Here is a 23,694-nt window from a genome sequence, read left to right as displayed (position 1 = left end):
TTTTAAAATCTTTTGCACCTTAATTTCTTTAGAAGCTATTGGGAAACTAGCAAAGAACTGTCCTACATGAAATCAAAGCCACTAACTTCAATTTAATAAGAAATCAAAACTCCCATAATTAACAGAAAATGAAAGAATTCTGAATTTTTAAAAATTTTAATGTAAATATTCCAATGCCATTATGTAAAATCATAAAACAGCTTTACCGATTAAGTCTGTGCATACCTATCACCCAAAAAATTTCCAAAATGCCACATTCCTTACTGATACCTTAAAATGTTTATGTCTTTCCCATCCCCACCGCCCCATGAAACAGGCGCTCAGAAAGTAAGACATACAGCTCACAATCATCCTGACACAGAGCTCACAGTGTGACAGCCACCGGTCACTCATCCCACCTCCCTTTACTTAATCATTTATTTCTTCAAATTCAGTAGCTAATTAATTTCCACTCCAACTGAATTCACCCACAGTGAGAACAACAGATGAGACATTCCATAAAGAACAGTTTAAACATGGAAAGGGAGAAATCAAGTGGCACTCAGCCATGCAAAAGACTTCTACCATCCACGTGGCAAAAGCATTACCATGCCACCACTACCAAGGATTCAATAAATGTGGCAAACTAAAATCTTAAAAGGAAAACAGCCAATGCTTTACCATACACCTCACAGGCCCCCAAACACTTACGCTTCAGGAGAAAAATCCTTCTCTTTACAAACTTCCATCAGTTTAGGAGTCAGTCTGTATGCTTTCAGCGAGAGAGACCCTTGGGCAGTTTTTATGGGATCTCAAATAAGGAAAAGAGAAATTACTAACAATTTCGTTACTGACAATGCTTTGCCTGAATGACACTGGTTCTAGGCACACTGTTACTTATCACACTATATTTACAAGATGAAGATCAAAATAAAAGATCAGAACTCAATCTGAAGCAGATTAAAACCAGTATAGCGAATAGTTAAGTGAAGATGTAGGAGCCTTATCATCCTACTTGGAATTGGTAGAATAACTTCCTCCTTAAAGTTTTAAAAACAGAAGATTCAAAATGCAGTTATATTTTCAAATCTATTCGTCAGCTTGAACCAGAAATCTTGATGAAAATTAAACATCTCATATGTTCTATACACATTATATTCATCTTGTATAATTAGAAGAAAAATACTAATGAATATTAAATGTGAAAATACATTGCATTCATTTGTGTAGTTCAGTCAACTAATTTAAATGAATAGCCCTGTGAACAAAATGTATCCATCCTAGTAATCACTGTCCAAATTTTTTAGTTAAAACAGATTCTAAAAATGAAATGAGTAAAAAGTGCTATCACAAAAGTGTCTTTTTAGTTCCAGAGAAACTCATTTTGTCAAAACTAGCTGCTTACACACTCCATGAGTAAGGGAGCTTAGCACTTGCTGCATGATAACGGCTCCGGCATGCCAATATTCGCCTAAAACCTGTGTTAACATTCATGTTGTCTGAAACTTAACACGGTGAAACTTTTAGCAATAGGTGATAAAATGAAAACCAAAATAGATTGAAACAAGTGGAAAATTCATCAAGGTCTGATGATGCAATGTTTCCAGCCAATATAAGTACACTTTAACAACTTGTTCTTTACTGTAATCCAATTGTTAACATACTGAAACAATTTTGGGGCAGCTCATAAGATTGATCGTATTCATTAGTATTTTTTCTGACAGATACTCAGGACGTTACATTTACTTCTCAGCTGGAAACTATATGCAAGTCTGCCAGATATGGCAAACTGTGAGTGTTTGGGGAGGGGGAAGGCTATAAAGCTGTTAAATTGCCTACAGTTCTGATACAGCACAGAACATCTGGTCTGGAGAGCTTGAGGAAACACCATTAAATAGGCCGAAAAGAAAAAAATCTTTGTGCTAAGAAACAGTCCAGGTTTTGTACGCTGCTGTCAGAGGTATAAAAAAAACTTGGCACACTGTGTTATGATTGGTCAGTCACGTACAGAGCCAGACACTCTAGCAATTGGGGTTTGTTAGACATCTGGTCTAGTTCCACCAGCCCCTTCAAATGAGGGAGGGGAGATGGAGGAATAAAAATGAAGCAGCTACTCGAGCATTCCAAAATGTACACATCAGGGCTCTGATAGCAAGAAAAATAAACAGAAAGAAGGAAACCCTGTCTAGACTTAGCTGCTGCTGAGGCTGCTGCAGAAACAGGGTTGGTATTTACTTGAGAAGGCCTGCCAGGCTGCTCTTAGAGGCAAAAAGACAGAACGCAAAAATAGTAGTAATAACATTAAGGGAAGAAAAGAATAATAAAGGAAACTCCTACTAACCGTAAATGAGAACGACAGATTCTTCAATGGCATGCTGGTAACTGAACTGAGAATCCAGGAGTGCTCGGGTGACGAACGAGCCATAGTACGTGGACTGGTACCAACCCACGTGGAGGTGATCGATGTTGACATGGCGAAGGCTGCGCATCATTTCCATCTGATATTGGACTAGATGATACAGAGGAGGGGGTAAAAGAAAAACTTTAATGATGCCACAAATAGTAAAAAACAAGCCTTTTTGAAAACTTGTTTTTACACAACTATTTATTAGCTAAAGGACAGTTTCCAGATTTAAAATTCATTCAGTTCACCTATACCAAAAACGAATTTAAGCTTTCAAATCATTTCAAATCACTGAAGCTTTCCTTTTTTCATTAATGAAATAACATACTGTAGAAAAGCTACTAAAAACATAATAATAATGCCTTGTTCTAAACAAGAAATTATTTATTAAATGTGGTTTCCACTCCCTTCTTAAAACTCTTAAAAATAGTAAATGTTTAAGAAAAAAATTGTGTAATTGCTAAACTGGTTAATTTTAAGACATTTCATTTGAATTAATAAAGTGAGAATGTCTTCTTCAACACAGCTTTTAGAACTGAGAAGTTAAAATCATCAAGAAAATGAATAGGGAAACAATTAACTACCACATTATTTAAATATGAACAGAATACAAGCTGTAGCTGATTTAAAATATAAGAATTCATTTTTGCCTTCATCTGGTGCCCCCTGCTGCATATTGCTAAATTTTAAAAAATTCTTTTTTCTTGTTTGTGTGTTCTTTTGTGTTAACTAACAGATATTAATTTTTCATTAGAGTTATAGGTTAATCGCCATGTACAGAATGAAAAGGCTGAAAGACTTTTACTTTCATCAAATTAATGACGATAATGTCTATTAACTTAAAGCAATATTACTAGAATAGGTGCAGACTGAGACTATAATAAATAGAAGATTTTAAAAAACAATATAGCCCAATAATGAATAGCAAACATGTAATACAGGAGACAATTTTATAGTCAACATAATAACCAAGTTACTTCTATGATAATGAATGTACAATTATATGGAGTAAATATATTTGCTTAACTTGGAATCTAACCATTTCATTTTTAAACTCTTAATCAGGTTTTAGCAAAAGTAAAGTTATATGCCTGTCATTTCCTTGGTTATAGCACTACGGTTTAATAAAGCAAACAAGATTCAGGATCATAAAGTACAAAAGAACCTCCCTCAGATGGTCACAATCTTATTTTTTCAACGTTTGTTACCAGGCAAAGAAATTACAAATCTGCTTATTCCAAGGAAGGTTATATTTCTCATGATAAATACGGCAGCTAACTTTTCAACTATTCAAGAAGTTGGTTTTTTAGTTTTTCTTTTTATATACAATATGATGGCCTCAAGAAGAAGCAGTATAAAAATAATATGATAATCTCATATCAATTATCTTTTATCTTAAATTTTTGTTCCTCTGGTACATAACAGACCTCCTCCTTTCCAGCTACTTTAACAGATTTGTACATATCAACCACATAAATGTGGTATAGAACAATTGCTATGGCCTCTTTCTGCTTTAAAATTCTCGCTTTTAAATTAAAATCACCCATTTGAAATGGAATTTAATCAAATTTAACTTACAAAAAGTTCCAATACCACAAGTAAAACAGGAGCCAGTACTATTCATTTTAAAGGAATAGGGAGAAGGAGATGGGGAGAGATTACCAAGCAACTGACAGTACAAACATGATTTTATAGGATGATTTTTTTTTTTAAATCAGTATTTCCAAAATATCTGCCAATGTACAATTTAGGTGTAATATAAGCAGAAGTTAGATTCAATTTGCAACAGTAGAAAAAAAAAAAGACCTGGAATCTTGAGATCTAGGTTCTGATACTAGCTCTTAGATTTTTCCCATGGGGAATCTTGCTGTCCAGTTAATGATCCTTTTCTGATGCTCAGCCTTCCCATCTCCAGAAAGATCAGAGAGCACATCACAAACACAATGTTGTGACTCCACAGTGTTCATTAAATATGCTAATTAAAGTAATAATTTTTCTAGAGACTAAAGCAGAGCCTCCAGCATGCATTAATACCTAAAAAATGCATTTCTCTGGAAAAGAGTCTGTAATCTTACTAAGTCTCTCCCCAACTAAGTCTCTCCCCAAATAGCCTGAATACAATAGGTTTTATACTAGCATTTTCAGGATGCAGGAGGTAAAACAAACTATATGATTAGTAGCAAACCTCCAAATTCCTTCTTCACCCAGAATCTTAGCTATTTTATAGCCCCTTGGACAAGAATGAAAACGAAGTATTCCTCTCAGCTAAAAAGAGACTAAGGGATAGGAGGCTTGTCACTCTATAGGAAATACCACTGCTCCAGTGTATTTACTTCTTGAGCACTGAGAAGTAGAGAGATGAGCTTACAGGGCTCTAATAAAAATTTATTTTTAAGGTTATAAAGAGTTTTCATATGACCTAAATATGGCAAATAAATATTAAAATGTAAGAGGTAGGACCAAGACAGGTAAGTTGATAAATTGCTTCTAAAAATCTACAAGGCACTGGAATTTCACTATTATGCAAAAAATACAGTCTGGGCCTATTCTATGTGAAATGTCCAAATATTCTCTATTTTGGTTTGGACTTTCCATCCCAAGTTTAAAAATTAAAAAACACAACTTAAAGAATGTCCCCTTGGAGGTGTCACACAAGAAAGGACCTTAAAGGATTGCAAGTGCCTGGGTGGCACAGTTGGTTGACCATCCAACTCTTTGGTTTCGCTTCAAGTCATGATCTCAGGGTTATGAGATCGAGCCCTGCATTGGGCCCCATGTCGGCCTCTATGTAGTGTCCCATGTAGGGCTCCATACTCAGCAAAGTCTGATTAAGATTCTCTCTTCCTCTCCCTCTGCCCCTTCTGCTCATGCTCTAAAATAAATAAATAAATCTTTAAAAAATAAAAGGACTGCAGGTGATCTGTGAAAAGATGAGCTTCAAAGTAAAGTTGGGGTGCACTGAGGCCCGGTCCTCACCTTTATATGAGCCTCCAGTAAGTGCATAGTTCGAAGAGGTAAGTTTAGTTCAATAACAAACAAACAAAAATTTAAGTGATATGTTTTTCTATTATATACAAGCTGAGGAATAAGAAAAACCTCAGAGCCTGCCAAATGAATTGCTTTCTTTGCAGACTTTCGGTCTGTGTCCTCCCTTTTAATGGTGACAAAGACATGTGACTCTCATCTCCCTTCACCCAGTGTTTCTTTTCTTCCCCCTCCAACCCAAGTTTTCAAAAAACACAAAACCAAACCCTGCAAGTATCCTCACAAATCTAAGGATAAGAAATGCACAGCAGACTGTCCCACTAAAACGGTCTCAAAACCACGCTCCTAGCAGCTACCACCAATCAAATGATCTGAGCTGCCACACCAGCTAACACCTATTTATTTACCCTTCCGGCCTATGGAAGACACCAGGAAAAAATCGTGAAATGGTGATGTCCCAGTTAATTTTACCCAGGAAATAAGGAACGACCACTGCAGATTCTAATCTCCCAGGTGAATGCCATTGACTTTGTGGCTATGCTTGTTTCTCTCAGGAGTTATACTGGGGTGGGCACTTAAGGCACACACAAGAGACCCAATTTAGCTACAACACTAAGATAACAGGGGAGGAGAGGAAGCTCATGCTTTCTGGAAGTGCCTACGAGGATGCCTTGTCCCAGCCCACAGGCTCTGGGTGAGGGGGAGGTAGAGCCGTATTCGCCTTCACCTGCCCAGCTGGACTCACTTTACTGGGCTGGAGTTTGAACAGGAGGGCATAAAAGATGTGCCGAGGCAGAGATAAGGTTCACCCCTGTGTAGGGAGTGCCTCGTACCTCAGAACTCAAAAGAGAATCACAGCAAAAAGAAAACAAAAGGAAAAAAGAGAAGGAAAAGAAAAAAATGAGGCTCCTTGATACAAAGTATCAATTCCCTACTGTTGAGTTAATGCAGGTCAATGAAGTAAGAAATAAGCATTTCCTGGCATCTTTGTAGAGTTGGTCCAGGGTTAGGCACACTTTCACTTTTATTCTAAAGTTCTCATATTTAACAAAAAGGAGCCCCAAAGCCACAATTTCAACCAATGATATTCACTTCTGTATTGATAACCAAATATTCCTGGAGGAGTTCCCAAAGATGAATAGCAAGAGGAAAATTGTTTTGGAGGGGGACTATTTTTAAATCATGGTAATATCCAACAGAAGGGCTCAGCTCAGAATTGTATAGTGAAAAGTTCAGGAAGGAACTTTTTAATTTTTAAGCATTCTTAGTCTAAAAAGCAAACACCCTACTGACTGAGGAGAAACAGTGCACAGCAAATGAATTTCAAAAACAAATTGGTAGTTACTATTAAGCCAACCCAAATTACTAATACAAAAGCAATACTTAACATGCAACTGAGGTGGGTGCTACAAAATTTGGAAGGCTTATAAAAATGAGTTGAAGTTTTATAAATCTCTTCAATCTCTACAATTGTCTTAATTGGCTAAGCCTCTCCCAACCAAAGGAGAACCTGGTTTACAACACTGAATAACTGTTCGAGGTTTGGCACCAGTACATTCATATTCACTTTTTCCAGATATCCTCTTTGCAAAACAGTCAATTTTAAATTGCCTAGAACTAAAACTGTCTTAACTGAGGCAGGCTGCCCAATAACTATTCCTTTCAAAAATCCACCACATTTGTTAGGCTTTCTCTTGTTTTTATCTCCAAATATGAAAACAGTGAAAATAATAGGTTGTTTTATATTTAAATGCTGTATCTGGAGTTACACTGGCAAGCAACAAAAAAAGCTTAAGATTTGAGTTTTCCTGAAGATCACTGAGAAGGACAAGGAATTAGAAGCTTTTTAGTTCAGTAGAATAATGAATCAGCATTCTTTCTCCTTCAATTCCTCACCCTCATCTTTAAAATCATCTTTTTTATTTTATTATTTTAAGTGAGCCTTACCAAAATACAAGAGAAAAACAAGAACAAAGACTTGCCACAGTTGGCTAGGCTGAGATGAGCTGAAGGCAGAAAGTTAAAGCTGTAGCATAGTCCAAAACTCGAGATAATGTCTGTCAGAGGAAGGGGGGGGGAGTGTTTTATAGATGTATTAGGGAACTTTTAAAAGACAAAGTGACCTAATGTAAACTTTAGAAATTAAAGACAATTTAATAGACATATTATTTCATTTAATGACTTAATACCATATCAAATAAATCCAAATTATTTTAAAATAAATTATGACAAAATTATATTAAAAAATATACATATATATATAGCCTAGAGGGAAAGGGTAGAGCTAAACACCAGGAGAGAAGGTAGCACTTAGCACTTATTATGTCAGACTTCCTGCGAAGTGGTCTACATATGTTATCTGACTTTATTCCTCACAATAACTCTAATGAGCTAATCACCGTTACTGAAATCCTCTTAGAAAAACTGTTTACCACAGGTTGTAAAGTGGCAAGACTCAATTTGACTTCAGACTCTCTGACTCCAAAGCCCAGGCAACCACCCACTTACAGAATCTCATCTCTTCTTATTGGTAGAGTGTAAATTATTTCTGAGCCAATAAAGCATAACACACAAACACAACGGAAATACACAATTTCTAGGTTTTGAGAAAACACAGCTTGTGCATGTTTGACCACTAAATCAACCAATAATTTAGCAATACCAGTAAGATTTTAAGTGATAAATCTAAAAAGATTTGTAATTGTCAAAGTCCATAGTTATCACAAATATGTAATCAAACTCCTAAAACACTGCTATGTTACTATTTGAAATTTATGCCAATACTACTTTGTAACTAAGAACTGGCTTAGATCAAAGATGACTCGCACAAACACATCAAGTAAGGAAAGAGAGACCAGATCTAGTAGATGCTCTTTGCAGGAAAGAAACCCACTAAGTTCAATCAAGAGATGCAAATGGCTTTAAAAGCAAACAAAACCCCACAACTCTGAAACAAATCAATGGTTTCAACAAACATGACAGGGAAGTGGAACACATCAAAATCTCCTGTTTTAGCGCGAGGACTAGCCTAAGTAGGACTTTTAAGAAAATAATTATAAGCCTCTTTCCCAGCAGCACCATGGGACACCAGTGAACACCGACAGGCTATGAACTGTGAAGGCTTTGCTCATCATTTAACAAGACAAACTATTCTGAGCTTTCCTCTTCATATCAGACTTTCTGCCAAGCTGCACATACGTTTCAGGCAGTGTTCAAAGCTAGTAAAGCTAGTAGCAGATGCAGATTTAAGCAAACAGAATGTGCATTTGAAAAAAGACTTAAATAAGAGTCTACTTTGGGTGGAGAGAACTATGGAGTATATATTTCTTAAAACTTCCATATTCTTTTTACCCAGTCTGTATCATATATTCATCCTTTTTTCCAATTAATACATCATCTGTTATTAAGGCCACCCCTGTGAATGCTTAAGGATTTTGGTAACAGTTCATTTTTCACATTAAGTGCCTGATACATTACTCTACCTAGAAACTAATTTGTTTTATTTTAAAAGAAATAAGAAAAATACTGCCTTTCTTAATAGTCTTACAAAATATTTTTTAATAGTTCATTTGTCCTGGGTGGTTTAATTTCTTGTTTAAAATGTTTATGAATTCTGACAAATAATTTCAGAATGCCAAGCTGAAGATAAAGAAGGGAAGGGGTGGCAACCACTCTATCTTTTAAAACTAGTAAGAACTTTGAAAATTGGGGGAAATCAGGTTTTTTGAGGTTTTAATGTTTCTCAAAAAGTATTTTATGAAATAAACTGGACTCTTTACAGAAAATAACACGTATATCCTGTAAAAAATTCATACTGTTATCTTCTCAACCAAATCATGAAACATAGAGATTCTATTTCTTTGAGGTTATGAAATTTAAAATGTATACACATTTCTGCCCTTGATCATGAAAACACATGCAGGTAAGTGGATGATAGAGAGCAACTAATAAGTTAACTATAGGTCATCTGAGATCTGTTTATACAAAGTGAATTCACCTGGACAGGACAAAAGGCTACAGACCTCTTTACCCATCACCATGAAGAATTCTCTCCTGAAGAACAGCCCACTGACCACTGCTACCTCTTGCTACAATTAAGATGATATGTTAGAAGATCAAAGGAGAATCTCTGGATTTAGAAAAATACGTATTTCATACTAGGTTACAGGCTCTCTCATGAGGACAAGTAACACTTCTGTCATATTTACAGCTATATATCAGGTGTTAGATTAATTCTGGCCCAAAATTAAGTACTGAAAGTATTCAGGAAAAAAAAAAAACAAAAAAACATAGTTATTTCAAAAACATGATTGTTGTTAATGTACTAGAAAGGTCACAATTATTAGTAAATTTTATATATATATCCATGTTACTATATTCACAGAGGACATGAATTAGCTTGCTTTAAAACAGATAAAATCATCAGAAATCAAGACTAGGTAAAGTATAAATAAAATGCATAAAATAGAAATTGCAGGTGAGGCAGAGACCTGAACAAAATGAAGTAAACCATAGATTTTTTTTATAATTGCATTTTTAAAATTTTTTTTAAAGATTTTGTTTATTTATTTGACAGAGAGAGATACACAGCAAGAGAGAGAACACAAGCAGGGGGTGTGGGAGAAGCAGGCTTCCCACCAAGCAGGGAGCCCGATGCAAGGCTCGATCCCAGGATGCTGGGATCAATGGTCTGAGCAGAAGGCAGATGCTTAAAGACTGAGCCACCCAGGCGCCCCCATAGATATTTTGTTTTACTAAAATACACAAATTTGGCTCTAAGCATTCTGGCAATCAAAGCAATAAGGGAAACTTGGTAATTTACATTATCCAAAGGGAGAAAAACATCGGATCTCAAAGTCAGTAAGACTTTCCCCAGTACTTAACCCTAAAGTTTTCATGTGGGGTTTCAAAGCAAAATTAGTATGCAATTTTTTGAGAAAAGAAGACATTTCTGTAATAGAATAATCACACTTGATTTACCTTTCCTATAAATCTAAGTTTTTAATGTAAAACAAGGAAAGAATGGCCTCATGAGTACTTGTTATAACACACAAAATAGTCTATACAAGTTATCAAAAAAAAAAAAAGAAAAGAAAAAAAAGAAGAAGAAAAAAGGGCTGCCAAAATGAATTAATAGTTTCACCCCCAGGGGTGCCTGGGTGGCACAGTCAGTTGGGTGTCCAATTCTTGGTTTCAGCTCAGATTGTGATCTCAGGATCGTGGGATCAAGCCCTGCGTTGGGCTCTGTGCTCAGCACAGAGTCTGCTTAGAGTTTCTTTCTCCCTCTCCCTCTGCTGCTCCACCTTGCATGCGCACTCTCCCTCTCTAATAAATAAATAAATCTTAAAAAAAAAAGTTTTATCCCCTATCAGTTCAAACTTCAGTTGTTCAAAAAATAGAATGAGATGCTTTAGCAGTGTGCAGTCAATATTCAAAATAGAGAACAAATGATCACTTTTAGGAGGTACTATTTGCAATGTGCAAACAAAACTGTTTGTACTGAAACCATTTACTGAGCACCACCTGTGCTGGGAGCCTCATAAAGTTATAGTGACACCATTTTCTAAAAAGTACCCTCCTCAATATGGCTGCCCAACAAGCTGGTGGTAGTTAATGCATTTATCTCTCTGAGCTTTAATTTCTCCAGCTGGAAAATGGTGATTTCCACTTCCAACCATATGATGATGGCAATTTAAAAAATTTACCACCAGTTCACATGGCTTTGTGCTTACCGAGCATTTTCAGGGGGAAAGTCCCATAGATACTACACACTACAAACGTATACACTGACTTTATCCATCCCACCCACAAACCCTACTCCCTCACTAAGGGGTACTCTGAATCATCAATCTTCACCACACTCAGCTCATATAGCTATTTACCTTCTGAATTGGTCTCAAATTTATTTTCTCCAAGGCATTTAGAATGTTTCTAAAAAATTTATAAATGGCATGGGAAAATGTTCATGAGATGCTACTAGGAAAAAAAGAATATAAAACTATAAACCATATAAATGCCAGTATGTAAACAACCTGGGTTCCTCCCTCCTTGTAAGGAGAAAGACTACAAAGAAACATGCTAAAATGGTAACGACAGTCGTTCTCCAGGGAGTGACATCATACGTGATTTTTGTTTTCTTACTTATTCTTGCCCTTACTTTCCATGTTTTTTGATGAAAGAAGTATGCAATACATATAACATGAAAGGTGTACGTGCATACATATCAACAGAATTTTCTACTGCTGGCTAACTTGCCTACATTTATTTACCATGTTCATCAAATAACCTGGGTACCAGCACTCCTAAACTGTGGGAGCAGGGAACAGAACAGGGTACTTCAGACTACTCAGAATCTGAAGTAGCCAACCTGGCCTAAATACCGTCTGCTATAGACTGAATTATCACCTACGCCAAGTTCTTATGTTAAAGCCCTAACACCCCAAGTTGATGGTATTCAGAGATGGGGTCTTTAGAAAGTAATCGGGTTCAGCTGAGGCCATAATGGTGGGGCCCTCACAATGGGACTAGTGCCCTTTAGACACCACATAAGAGACACCACAGAGTTCGCTTCCTTCCTCCCTCCCTCTCTCTCTTCCCATCTCCATCCACAGGCAGTACTAGGGCCATGTGAAGTCACAGTGAAAAGTGCCAACCCTGCTGGCACCCTGATCTTGGACTTCCAGTCTCACGAACTATGAGAAATAAATTTCTGTTGTTTAAACCACCCAGTCTACTGTACTTGTTACGGCAGCCCGAGCCAAGACACCATCGTTAATACACATTAGTTGTGTGACCTACAACAAAATTATTTTGGCCTAGGTCTCCTCTGTTGTAAATTAAGAGGAAAAAACAGTACTTACTTCAGAAAGTAGTTAAAAGAGGATTAAATGAAATCATTCACAGCAAGAGTGTGGTGTATTAAATAACCTCAAGAAGAATTTAATACGTCTTCATCACCTATTATTCAGAAGTGCTATGTAGAATCGAGAAGTCACGGCACTTATCTCGAGCAAAGGAAAAGTTTTTGGAAAATTGGACTGGATTAACTTGGTCTCCAAATGTTGTATAAACTCTCCTTTGCCCATCTCCATACCAGGAGCAGGGAGGAATCAGGAAAACAGAGAAAGGGATTAGAGGTTGTATGTATGACTACAAAAACAGTCTGTGAATCTATGACATTCATTTCATGAAACCAAATTTATACGTACGAATATGAATACAATAAAAAAAATCTAGCATGAAAAAGGATTACAAAACAAAACAAAAAATACTTCTTAGATACTAAAACTATGAGCTAATTATATTCCGTACAATAAAGAACAGATTCAATAAAGAAAGAGACAAGCTACAGAAATTAGATTTCAAGCAAAGGTAATCTTGGGTGTTCTATTATTACTGTGTATATAACAGTATAATTGCATTGTACTATATAAGTTTCTATCTCCTGATTCCATTTATAACTCTTCCAAAGAAAGGAAATAAGCTCCCTGTCCCCTCCCAACAGGTAACTTTAAAAACAACACTGAGAATGAGGGTGGGGATGGGATGGAGGAGTGAGCAGTAATGCCAGCTTGCATGAGGACTCGGTAAAGGCTACTGGAAATACTGCCACCCCAATAAAACAGTAAACTCAATCAGATAGAGCAAACAGCTTTATAGCAGGCCCCTATTGCTCAGGGAGATGATCCACTCTGGCAGCCTCAACTTTCCAAAGATAGTTTCCTTTACCTTCAAACATAAGAACAATTTGGACTAGAAAACCAGTATTAAACATGTCATAAGAAGAAAGCCTAAGGGACACAATCTTTTAAGAATATCCTTAACTACAAATTAAAGGGAAAGCTGGCAAGAATGGCAAATGACCAGAGTTAAAGAAAAGGTTAGGAAGGCAAATAATTTCCTATGGATTACTTAAATCAGAGAAACAGAAGTACTTACAACCACACTCTCCATTCACCCCTTTTTTGTCCCCCACCGATTTCCCTGTATGTTCTGCTTCGTCCAAACTTATTTTTATAGGATAAGGAATACAGAGTTCTATACTGAGAAAATGATCAAGCAGAAATCCTTATGGCAGCCACACTAAATCTGAGGTTAGAAAACCTGTGGCTTATTTTTAAGGAGGCCATGTTACCTTTCCCATTATAATCTCCTTTTCCCAAAACCACATGCCTATGTACTTTTGTGGAAAGAAGATCTAAAACTTTCACAAATTCTCAAAGGGACTCAAGATCCAAAAGATGAGTAACAAGTACTGAGGTGTAGTGGAGAACAAGTCAAACATGGTCCCACTTAGGGATTCTCATTCCTCTGTAGGATTGTGGGGAGAGGAGGAGGGGCTAGGTGTGAAGCAATAATCAGTTCACTTCGGGGGTACCAAACAGTAGCAAAGACAGCACTGAGATCACTAAAAACAACACTATCCAGAAGAGTTAGAATGACAGGGCAAAGGAAGAGAGAAAACCCCAGCTTTCAGCAAGATACCCAACGATGTCATTCTTACCCTTGTCCTACCAAAACCAGGAAGTCCATCATGGAGAAAGCTGGATGGAGGCTTCACCTAAACTACTCTGTGACCGAGACTAGTAATTCCCAAAATGGACAAGAGAAAACACATGCTCTTACCCACACAGGGACAGTGACTAGGGCTTATAAGCTAATAAGACTGTTCTAAAGGCAGGGACGGAGTTGTGATCCTAACAGAAAGATAAACCTTCTCTTTTTGAGAAGAAGAAACATTTTGGGGAAAGGTTGGTCTCTACCAAAAATATTACATTATAAAAACATGCTTAGCACAAATTATATTCTGCTATTTTACAAATATACCTTGGAGGTATACAGCTCTACAAACACACACTAACACCATCCTCAAGCAACTCAGTACTCCTGTTATCTTTCAGAGATTTTACATAAAGATCTCTACATGCCATTACTGAGACATGTCTAATCAGCTGTCACTATGTAATCTGAAGATCCTAAAGATGTTTTTCTAGGGAGGGCCTCGTGGATTAGTGAAGAAGATGAAATACAGTGTGTAGGGGGAAGTAAAAATCACTGAAAGGCAAGAAAATTACTACAGAAAGATGTTGGAAGGCTACAAAACAGACCAAATAATTCTCTTCCACAATTGGCAGGCAAGATCCAGCCAGATGTTTGAAATAGAATTAACCTCTATGGGCTACACTGATAGAAATAAACTGCATAACTATAAATAAATAAATATCTAGGGAAGCATAAATAACTACCTAAGAAGGGCTATCTTTGTTTTACTTTCCCTGAATTTGTTTCAAATAGATTATTTCTCCCATCCCACCAAAAAATAAAAAATAAAAATAAATAAAAAATTTGTCCCTCACAGCAGTGTCCACAGATACTGAGAGCCAACCGCTTATGCCAAGGCTTTTGAAATTGTGCCAAAGGCAAACCAAACAGTATCTCCTTAAAAAGCTGAGTTTAATCAGAGTAGTTGCAATGTTTCAAAGCATTTTCAAACAAGGTAATATCACCTTAACAACAAAAACTCTCCTTTATCCCCCAAGGATATATATATGTATTTTTTTTTCCTCTCTTTTCCTTGCAGAAAAGATTACAATAGTCAGTCTGATAAAGGCATCACAAATGGCTTACAGATGCTTCCTCCTCATATTTTGGGGAAGAAAAATCTTAAACAGCAAATCATGCATTCATCCCTTCATATATTCATACAAGCAGGTATTCCAAGCTCTAATGTGCCAGGGTTTTAGGTGCTGTCCAGCACTGCGCCTTGAAGGAAGGTTCCCACAGCTGACATCTAGTAGAGAAGAGCAGGTACGACATACACTGTGATAGCCAGCAGTCCTGGCTCTACACAAATGCTTAAATGTTCCCTCAAGAAAGTATCTGGGCAATCCCAGATAGTTCTCCGCACATTTAAAATGAACAAACTATTTCTGTTAATAACAACCAGGAAATCAAGTTTGGGAGTCAAAGACCTGGCTTCTTACCCTGCCAAATAACGCAGTGCAGAAGAAGTCACGGGCTGAGAAAACAAGAGACCCGAATCGCTATTTTGGCTTTGCCAGTAAATACAATAAAATAAAGCAGGGGAAAACCTCCCAATAACCAAACTGCTCTTAAAGATACAGTTTTAAAACCATCTAGACTTTATCTCAAATGAAAAAATGATTTGGTTTAATGCTTATCACATGGTAATGATGACAAAGAGTTTTAAAGCAAGGACCAGATAACTATCCTCCCTGAATAAAAAATTTCATGTGTTTCTTTGCTAAGCTTTGAAGTTGAAATCAATTATCTCTAAAGTGCTTTTAGATGATAATATTCCACAGAGATAAATGAAAAAAGTCCGTTTTCACTAAAAAATACAGTCTAGAAACCCTAACAACAAGTGTGGTCAGAAGAGCAGGGGCACTAACAAGGAACACAGCCTAAAAAGTGACAAGAGTTCTAGACTAATGAGTATATGTGGGTTCCCCACACAGAAAAAGGGCCTTGGGCTAAGCCTGAAGGTGGAAGTTTGAAAGAGTCATCAGATTTTCTTCCCAACATTTACTTTATTTCAGACAAATATGCACTGGAACAGTGTCTCTCAAACTTATATCATTTGAAGATCATTTAATGGACATTTGGCCTCGTGAAAACCACCAATTTCAAGTTTTAAAAAGTTGTTATCCTAATTTTAATTATATAAATGAAAGTTTGATTAAAATTAAAACCATAATAAATCTACTGTATATCTGTGAGAGAGATGCTGTGCATGATGTCCAGGGTTTAAACACACAACCTGGAGATGGATGATGTGGATGTGGATTACAGATAGCAGCCTAAGAGGCTGCTTTTCTCATTCTAGTTGTACTAACTTAGAAGCTCCTTATGCAGACTTACAGGTTATAAGAAAATACAACAAGAGTTTTGTTACTGTCAGATGATCTTACATATATGCATACGTATGTTTATATATATATAAATCTCTGTCCAAGGAACACATTATACCTAAAAATTACTATTTCAATTAGGGAAATTCTGGAAACTAGATTTTAACCCTTGATTTTATTAAGCTCTGGAGCTATTCATATCCTACTGCCATATTTAGATGTAGTTCTGAAAATATGCACAGCAATCTCATCTTTTTTTTTAAGACTTTTTTTTTATCATTATTTATTTATTAGAGAGAGAGGAACAGACCAGAAGCAGTGGGGAGCAGCAGGCTGAGGGAGAAGCAGGCTGCCTGCCAAGCAGGGAGCCGGATGTGAGACTCGATCCCAGGACCCTGGGATCATGACCTGAGCCGAAGGCAGACGCTCAACTGACTGAGCCACCCAGGCCTCCCTCTCAACAACTTCTTCCTCAAATAAGTTATCAAGGCTTAGTAAAAGTGGGAACACTTTACTCATCCCAGTATCACAATTTCAATGTTAAAAATTGTGACTTTTTTTTTTACTCACAAGTTAATACTGTAAAGCTACTTAGGATACTACATGTTTAGCTAAAACATGCTACTTTTAGGAAATTATTTGAAGGAATGGAAATAGCTTTTATTGGCACTGACTGTGTCATAAAGAAGGCATAAAAATGTAAACTCTTCTCTAAAGTCAAAGATTCAAGCAGACATACTTCTCCTCATAGGCAGTATTGGAAAAGCAGCGTCAGATTTTTCATTCAGCATATTCTAAAGACAAACACTCAGAGGTTGAAATTTTATTATTTTCACTATTTCCCTCCACACTAAATTAAGATTAGAAAGCAATTAACATTATTTCAAATTCCACTGAGTATAAAAAAAGAAGGAAAGAGGACTGGCAATTTTAATTATAAGATACCATGGATTAAAAAAATGCAACCCACTTTCATAGATGTTCAGGTAAAAGAAAGGAGGATATGAGAGGAAAATTCTAGAGCCAATAAAGCTGTTCCCTGTAAACAAAGAAGTATGTGGGTGAGCACTGCAGTAGCAATGCCCTTTTCCTCCTAAAAACACAACTGTATTCTATCAGTACTGATCCTAACACATTTTTTTCAACCTGTATCACAGCTCACAGAGTAATTGTTAAATAAAAACTCTCTCCTCTTTAACCATGGATTTTCCATGATGAACAAGAAAATCACATAGCACTTCTCTGTGATATAAGAACAGCATATACGTTAAGAAGGAATGCTTCTGTGCATATCAATTGTGAAGCTGACTAGTAACATGCACACATTTAATGGTAAGCCTTTTACATACTGTATGCAACTGATATTAGGTAATATTAACAGTCATTCTGTAAAACAAACAACATAGCTACTCTGCGTTCTCCCCAAACATAGTATTTGTCATTAACTCTGCAGCTGTTTTACAAGGTTCACTGTAACAGTGTGACTTCTGCTTGTTTGTGCCTTAAAAAAAAGTGTTGCTATAAATGATGCTCTGGTAGTCTAGCCTTCAACATTTTTAGCTACAAAATTCATTATTTTTGGAAATAATTCTTTGGAAAGTATTATTTTACATTTGCCCTGCAAAAAAACTTTATTGATTTACAAATACACACACACACACACACACACACACACACACACACACATATATCACTGTAGTTTATTTTTAAATATACAATGTTTTGATGGCATTATGCCACTACTTGAAAAAGTCTCATAAATGACCAAAAACTTTGGGGGCAAGGGGAAAATGATTCAAGAAGTCAATAAAACCTACTCTGAGGCAGTCACAGTAATGATAATTGTGTCACAGTAATTCCTAATTACTTACTGAGCACCTGTATTTCATCAATAAATCAGACACTCCCCATACTTGATATTAAGGTAGGTATTAATTTTTCCATTTGTCACCTGAGTAACTTGCCCATAAAAAAAGTAACCACCAGGACTCAAGGCTAGCCTTTTTCACTACCAAACCCACCTTCTTTTCAATATACCATAAAAATGTTTGTCCTATTACTGATTCTTCTGCTAGAAATTAGCAGTAAAATTATAATTCAAATTTTGTAAAAAAAAAAAAAAAGTTACATTATTAAGTGTTCATCAAAAATGAGAAACTACAGGGGCGCCTGGGTGGCTCAGTCGTTAAGCGTCTGCCTTTGGGTCAGGTAATGATCCCAGGGTCCTGGGATCCAGCCCTGTATCAAACTCCCTGCTCAGTGGGAGGCCTGCTTCTCTCTTTCCCACTCCCCCTGCTTGTGCTCCCTCTCTCAGTCTCTCTCTCTCTCTCTCTGTCAAATAAATAAATAAAATCTTAAAAAAAAAAAAAATTAGAAACTACCTAATATGTCTGGCGACAGGAAGATTTAACTATGATATATATGTTCATGCCTTCAAATGTTTACAACACACAGCTCTAACAATGATGGTGAAGATCATTTAATAACACAATATGAACTATAATGTGAGGTAGATACAAAAGGTAAGGTAAAATTAAAATTTTTAGGCATTTACAATTTTAAAAAAACACTCTAAGTTGAAGAAAATATACCAAATTATTAACAATCACTGTTAAAGATATAAGATGAATAACTTTTCCTGTTTTCCAAATTCTCTAAAATATTATTCTATTAACTTTTTATAATTAAAAAAACATTTAAAAAAGACTTAGCAAGACTTAGCTAAAAGTTCAAACAGAGTACACTCTGTTCTTTAATTCATAACAAAATTCACATGCTCACAAAAGTGATAGTTAAGTTTAAAGATCCAGATAAGATAGCAAGAGAAAAAAGCAAAAGAGATGCAAGAATTTGAGAAGTTCAGTAACAGAAGCATTTCAAGAGGTAAACCAGATGTTCCTATGGAATTGCAGCAGGGTCTAGGAGACAGAAATTCATAATGTCAAAGGCTATATTCAGATCAAAGAGCATAAAGTAGGGTCCATTTACTACAGAATTGTCCATTACACTGAAGGGATCAAGCCACACTAAGCTCTCAGCAAAACCCAAAATTAGTATCAGTTGAAGGCTGTTGAGTAAGAAAGTACTGGAAAGATGAGAAGAGTGCTTCCTCAAGCATTTCATTGGGGAAAGGAAGTTTAGCAATCAGGTCGAAAAAGAGAGGTCAAAAGCATGATTTAAGTGAACAGCGTCTCATTTGAGGCAGTAAAAAGTTACTAACAATAATTAGCAAATATCTACTTTATTTGATTTCACTGCCACCGTGTCTTTCTCTCTAAGCATCTCTCTTGTTTTACTTTTATACAGATTAGGCAATGTTACACTTTCTCCAAGGACTTCTCAAAACCAGATTTAAAAAACTCTTCGAAAAGATATTCCTGTGTTCAGAGGTATCACAGTTCAAATGCCCTCACAAGACACTTCACGCATCACATTTGATGAGAGCAGAAGGTACATACGCTGGTTAAATTATTCACAACAGGTAAAAAAATAAAAATTATTCTAAGTGTTTGGTCTGTATCATAAATTTACCTTCCCTACAAAATTAAAATGGAATTTTACTAAAGATATACAAAGTGGTATGAATCCACTTGAGCAGGAAATATTTGACTTCTTTTTTTTTTTTTAAGATTTTATTTATTTGACAGAGAGAGACACAGCTTGAGAGGGAACACAAGCAGGGGGAGTGGGAGAGGGAGAAGCAGGCTTCCCACCGAGCAGGGAGCCTGATGTGGGGCTCAATCTCAGGACCCTGGGATCATGACCTGAGCCGAAGGCAGACGCTTAACAACTGAGCCACCCAGGCACCCCAAAATATATGATTTCTTAGGAATAAAAATCCTACCTTCCAATTGCCTGTTACTTCAACAACCTAATCAAGAGACTCTATAAAAAAATGAAATGCTGTGGTATGTTGTTTGCTATAGTTGTGATGCATGAACTTTTCCAAAGAGACCTCTGCTCCGATGATAATCATCTGGCACTGAATTATGACTAGTACATTAAATGCCTGTCCAGAGAAATTAACTAAACTTGCATGAATATTTAAGGTCAAAACATCTCACAGTACCTACCATCTACTAAACAATAACGTTTTGCAGACAGCATCATAAAACAATAACGTCAATATCTGCTCTACTATCAGAAGTAAAAGCAGATAGAGCCATACACCACACAGTAAACAGAATGCCTTTTCATTGTCCCAGTGCCCTATATATCTCCTTAGTATGAGAGATTCCCTACTTCATACCTGACTGTTACCTCCAGTTTTGAGCTTCACTTGTTTATATATTACTCTGCTTGGGCAGCCATAACAAAATACCATAGACTGGGTGGCTTAAACAACAGAACTTTATTTTCTCCAGTTTTTTTCTTGTAAGGACCAAATCATACCAGACTATGGCCCAAGCTTCAGCATTACATCTAACTTTAGTACCTCCCAATGGCTCTATCTCCAAGTACCACCACACTGGGGGTTAGGGCTTCAACATATAAAATTTGGAGGACACAAACAACAAAATTTGTTAACCCATAACAATTTCTATTTAACTTTCTCAATTTGGCAATGGTGTGTGTGCACAGGGATGGATGACATAATCTGAAAATGTTTAAATCATTAAGGTTTTAATAAAAAATGGTTGCTATCAAAATATTCATAGAAAAGACTAAAAAAAACAATAACAAAACTGGGCAAAAGCAAAAAACAATCTCTAGCTATAATGAAGTTGCTGTTTTATAAATGCTAAGGTCACACCAGCACTGAGTGATTTATATAACCATGCAGGTTACATATGTTGAATTGCTTTTAATTATAGCTATGTTTATCTCTTTTAAAGCCACAAGATGACTAATAATAGCTTCCACTGATTGCTAGCTTACACACCTCTCATTTGTGATAAGCCTCCCAACAGTTCTTTGATGTGGGTACTGTTATTATTCCCATTTTACAAACAAGGAAAGTGTGAGCATTGTCCACTACAGAAGTACAATTTTAAAATACACAATTCAAAGGAATAAAATACGACCTGTCTCTAATAATTCCCTATCTGGTGGGGCGCCTGGGTGGCTCAGTCAGTTAAGCATCTGCCTTTGGCTCAGGTCATGATCCCAGGGTCCTGGGATGGAGCCCTGCATTGGGCTCTGTGCTCAGTGGGGAGTCTGCTTCTCCCTCTTCATCTGCCCCTTCCCCTGCTTGTGCTCACTCACGCTTCCTCTCTCTCTCTCTCTCTCTAATAAATAAATAAAATATTTAAAAATAAATAAATTAGGGCGCCTGGGTGGCTCAGTTGGTTAAGCGACTGCCTTCGGCTCAGGTCATGATCCTGGAGTCCCGGGATCGAGTCCCACATCGGGCTCCCTGCTCAGCAGGGAGTCTGCTTCTCCCTCTGACCTTCTTCCCTCTCATGCTCTCTATATCTCATTCTCTCTCTCTCAAATAAATAAATAAAATCTTTAAAAAAAATAAAAAAAGAAATCTTTATAAAAATAAAAAAATTAATTAATTAATTAATTTAAAAAAATAATTCCATATCTGGAAAAAGAACTAATCACAAATCTGTAAACTTCATTTGATTATTAATAAAAAGAGCCTGTCTTTGTTCTGTTTTAATCTCAAAGAGAAGCTGTTATGCTACAACCACTGGCGAGAGCCAAGATGAAACTGGGCGGAAAGGATCAAGTTCTCACCAGATGGAAGTCTTGCAGACATGAGGGTTTTTTCCAAAATATTTGATTCAAAGTAGAAAGAACAGAAAGTGTATCTCCTGAAATAATACATCTACTTTAAAACTATTCTTGCTGAATCTCCCCTAACGAGAAGATGTAGAATGAACTCAAAGTTTCCAAAAGAAAAGTCAGTGTGATTTTTTTCCCTTTTCTCAATTAATAAACATTTTAAAATTACTTTACAGCGAGTTCTATCCCTACTATTCCAAAGAAACAAGATGATGTGTTTCTCCTTAGATACTACTGTTATTTTTACAAAACAACACTCCTTAATGTTACATAAAACTGCTAGACCATTACTGACGGGAAGGAAAAACACAGAAATTTAGAATATCATGAAATCTTTTCCAGACTCAAAATTATGACTAGTGCTAAAATTCAAAGATTGAAGGAAATAGTAAGAAAATAATCCTTTTGAACTGTAAGCATACACTACAGGAAGTATGCATAGCATGAAAACAACACCGCATTCTACAGTGTTTATAAATCAACATCCTGCAGATGTTATGATTAAGAATATCCACAATTTGTTCAATTATAAATAAATTGTCAAATTAGCAAGAACTCATATCTGCTTCAAATGCTCTTTTGGAAGGAGTATGCAAATCATAAATATACGCAGCACAATCAACAAGGAATACTACTTTACTACTTATTTCATTAAGAGATACTTCTTGAAATATATGTATTTCCCAAACTTTTTCATACAGAATGCAAATGCATATCGACTAGAAAAATATTTATAAAATGTAGCTGTACCACAACTTATTTGATATTATGCAAATCACGCAGCCTTTCAGGTTATAAAAGGCTGTGCCTTTCGTCTCTCTTATTTATAAACAACCATAGTATGTCTAAAATAAACTTCAAATTCTGATTTCTTAGAGTGTTTGATACAAGAAACTAACCAGAAGTTTCCCCTAAAGAGAAACGGAACATCTGGTGAAATGTGTAACGTGCTTCAGGATCACATCTGTTGCTAAGGTTAGTATTCCAATGTGATAGCTGTAATCTCCATGCTAAGTGGTAAAGGCATAATGGAGAATAAAAAGGTACTAAGGAAGCACCTTCTTCAGCCACAGAGTGCTTTCTTTTTCTCAGCAACATGCTAACAACTAGGCCTCAACAGAGTACTCGGAGAAATATTTCTGTAGTAAGTACACACTTCAGCTCAAAACACATACCTATTTAATAGACTCCGTCTACCATGTGATTGCTGATTACATCCCTCCCCCAAGTACATTAACATAGGCATTAATCAAGACAGGATGTATGCTATTTCTTGTCTGCGATTCATCAATCTATTCTGCTTTTATTTTCAATTCACCAATAAGGGAATTTAGAGTAGAAGAAACAGGGAAGGAAAACTAACAAGTCCAGATAACCAGAAGAGATGGCATTATTAACTCAAAAAAAGACTGCCTTTATAAGCACACGATGCTCAGCAGCCTTTCTCCTCCATTTACTTTTTTAACTTTCAATTTTCTGCCATAAACAGCAACAACAAAATTCTACACTTACTGCAGTATAAATTGCCTTACATTTGTGACACTTTTAAAAGCCCCTACTGTGCCATCAAAGGTTCCCAAACAAGGAAAGATCTGCACAGCAGGAAAGGAACCCACTTACATTTTCTAACAGCTGTGAAGGATCAGTTCCCTAGAGTAATAGAAATCAACTGCAAACTGAAAGTGTTTAGAAATAAAATGTTTCCATCACCTCACACTATCA

General features: G+C 36.3%; 1 protein-coding gene across 2 annotated transcripts in view; it reads right to left on the bottom strand.

The window, feature by feature from the left end:
• The window catches only part of EIF3H (eukaryotic translation initiation factor 3 subunit H), a 92,046-nt gene that overhangs the window by 11,661 nt on the left and 56,691 nt on the right, over positions 1 to 23,694 (bottom strand). For both annotated transcript variants that reach the window (XM_028122527.2, XM_028122528.2), the window contains exons 3-4: positions 2,321 to 2,488; positions 691 to 790 (exon numbers count right to left, since the gene is read on the bottom strand). In XM_028122527.2, the coding sequence (XP_027978328.1) occupies positions 691 to 790; positions 2,321 to 2,488 (268 nt within the window). The remainder of the gene's footprint in view (positions 1 to 690; positions 791 to 2,320; positions 2,489 to 23,694) is intronic.

The sequence above is a fragment of the Eumetopias jubatus genome, unplaced genomic scaffold (genome assembly GCF_037043125.1).
Source record: "Eumetopias jubatus isolate StellerSeaLion01/CBP00866 unplaced genomic scaffold, mEumJub1_p1.0 scaffold_4, whole genome shotgun sequence".
In the NCBI taxonomy this organism is placed as follows: Eukaryota; Metazoa; Chordata; class Mammalia; order Carnivora; family Otariidae; genus Eumetopias; species Eumetopias jubatus.
The sequence above is the reverse complement of the archived record's forward strand: the minus strand, read 5'-3'. Positions and strand labels throughout refer to the sequence as shown.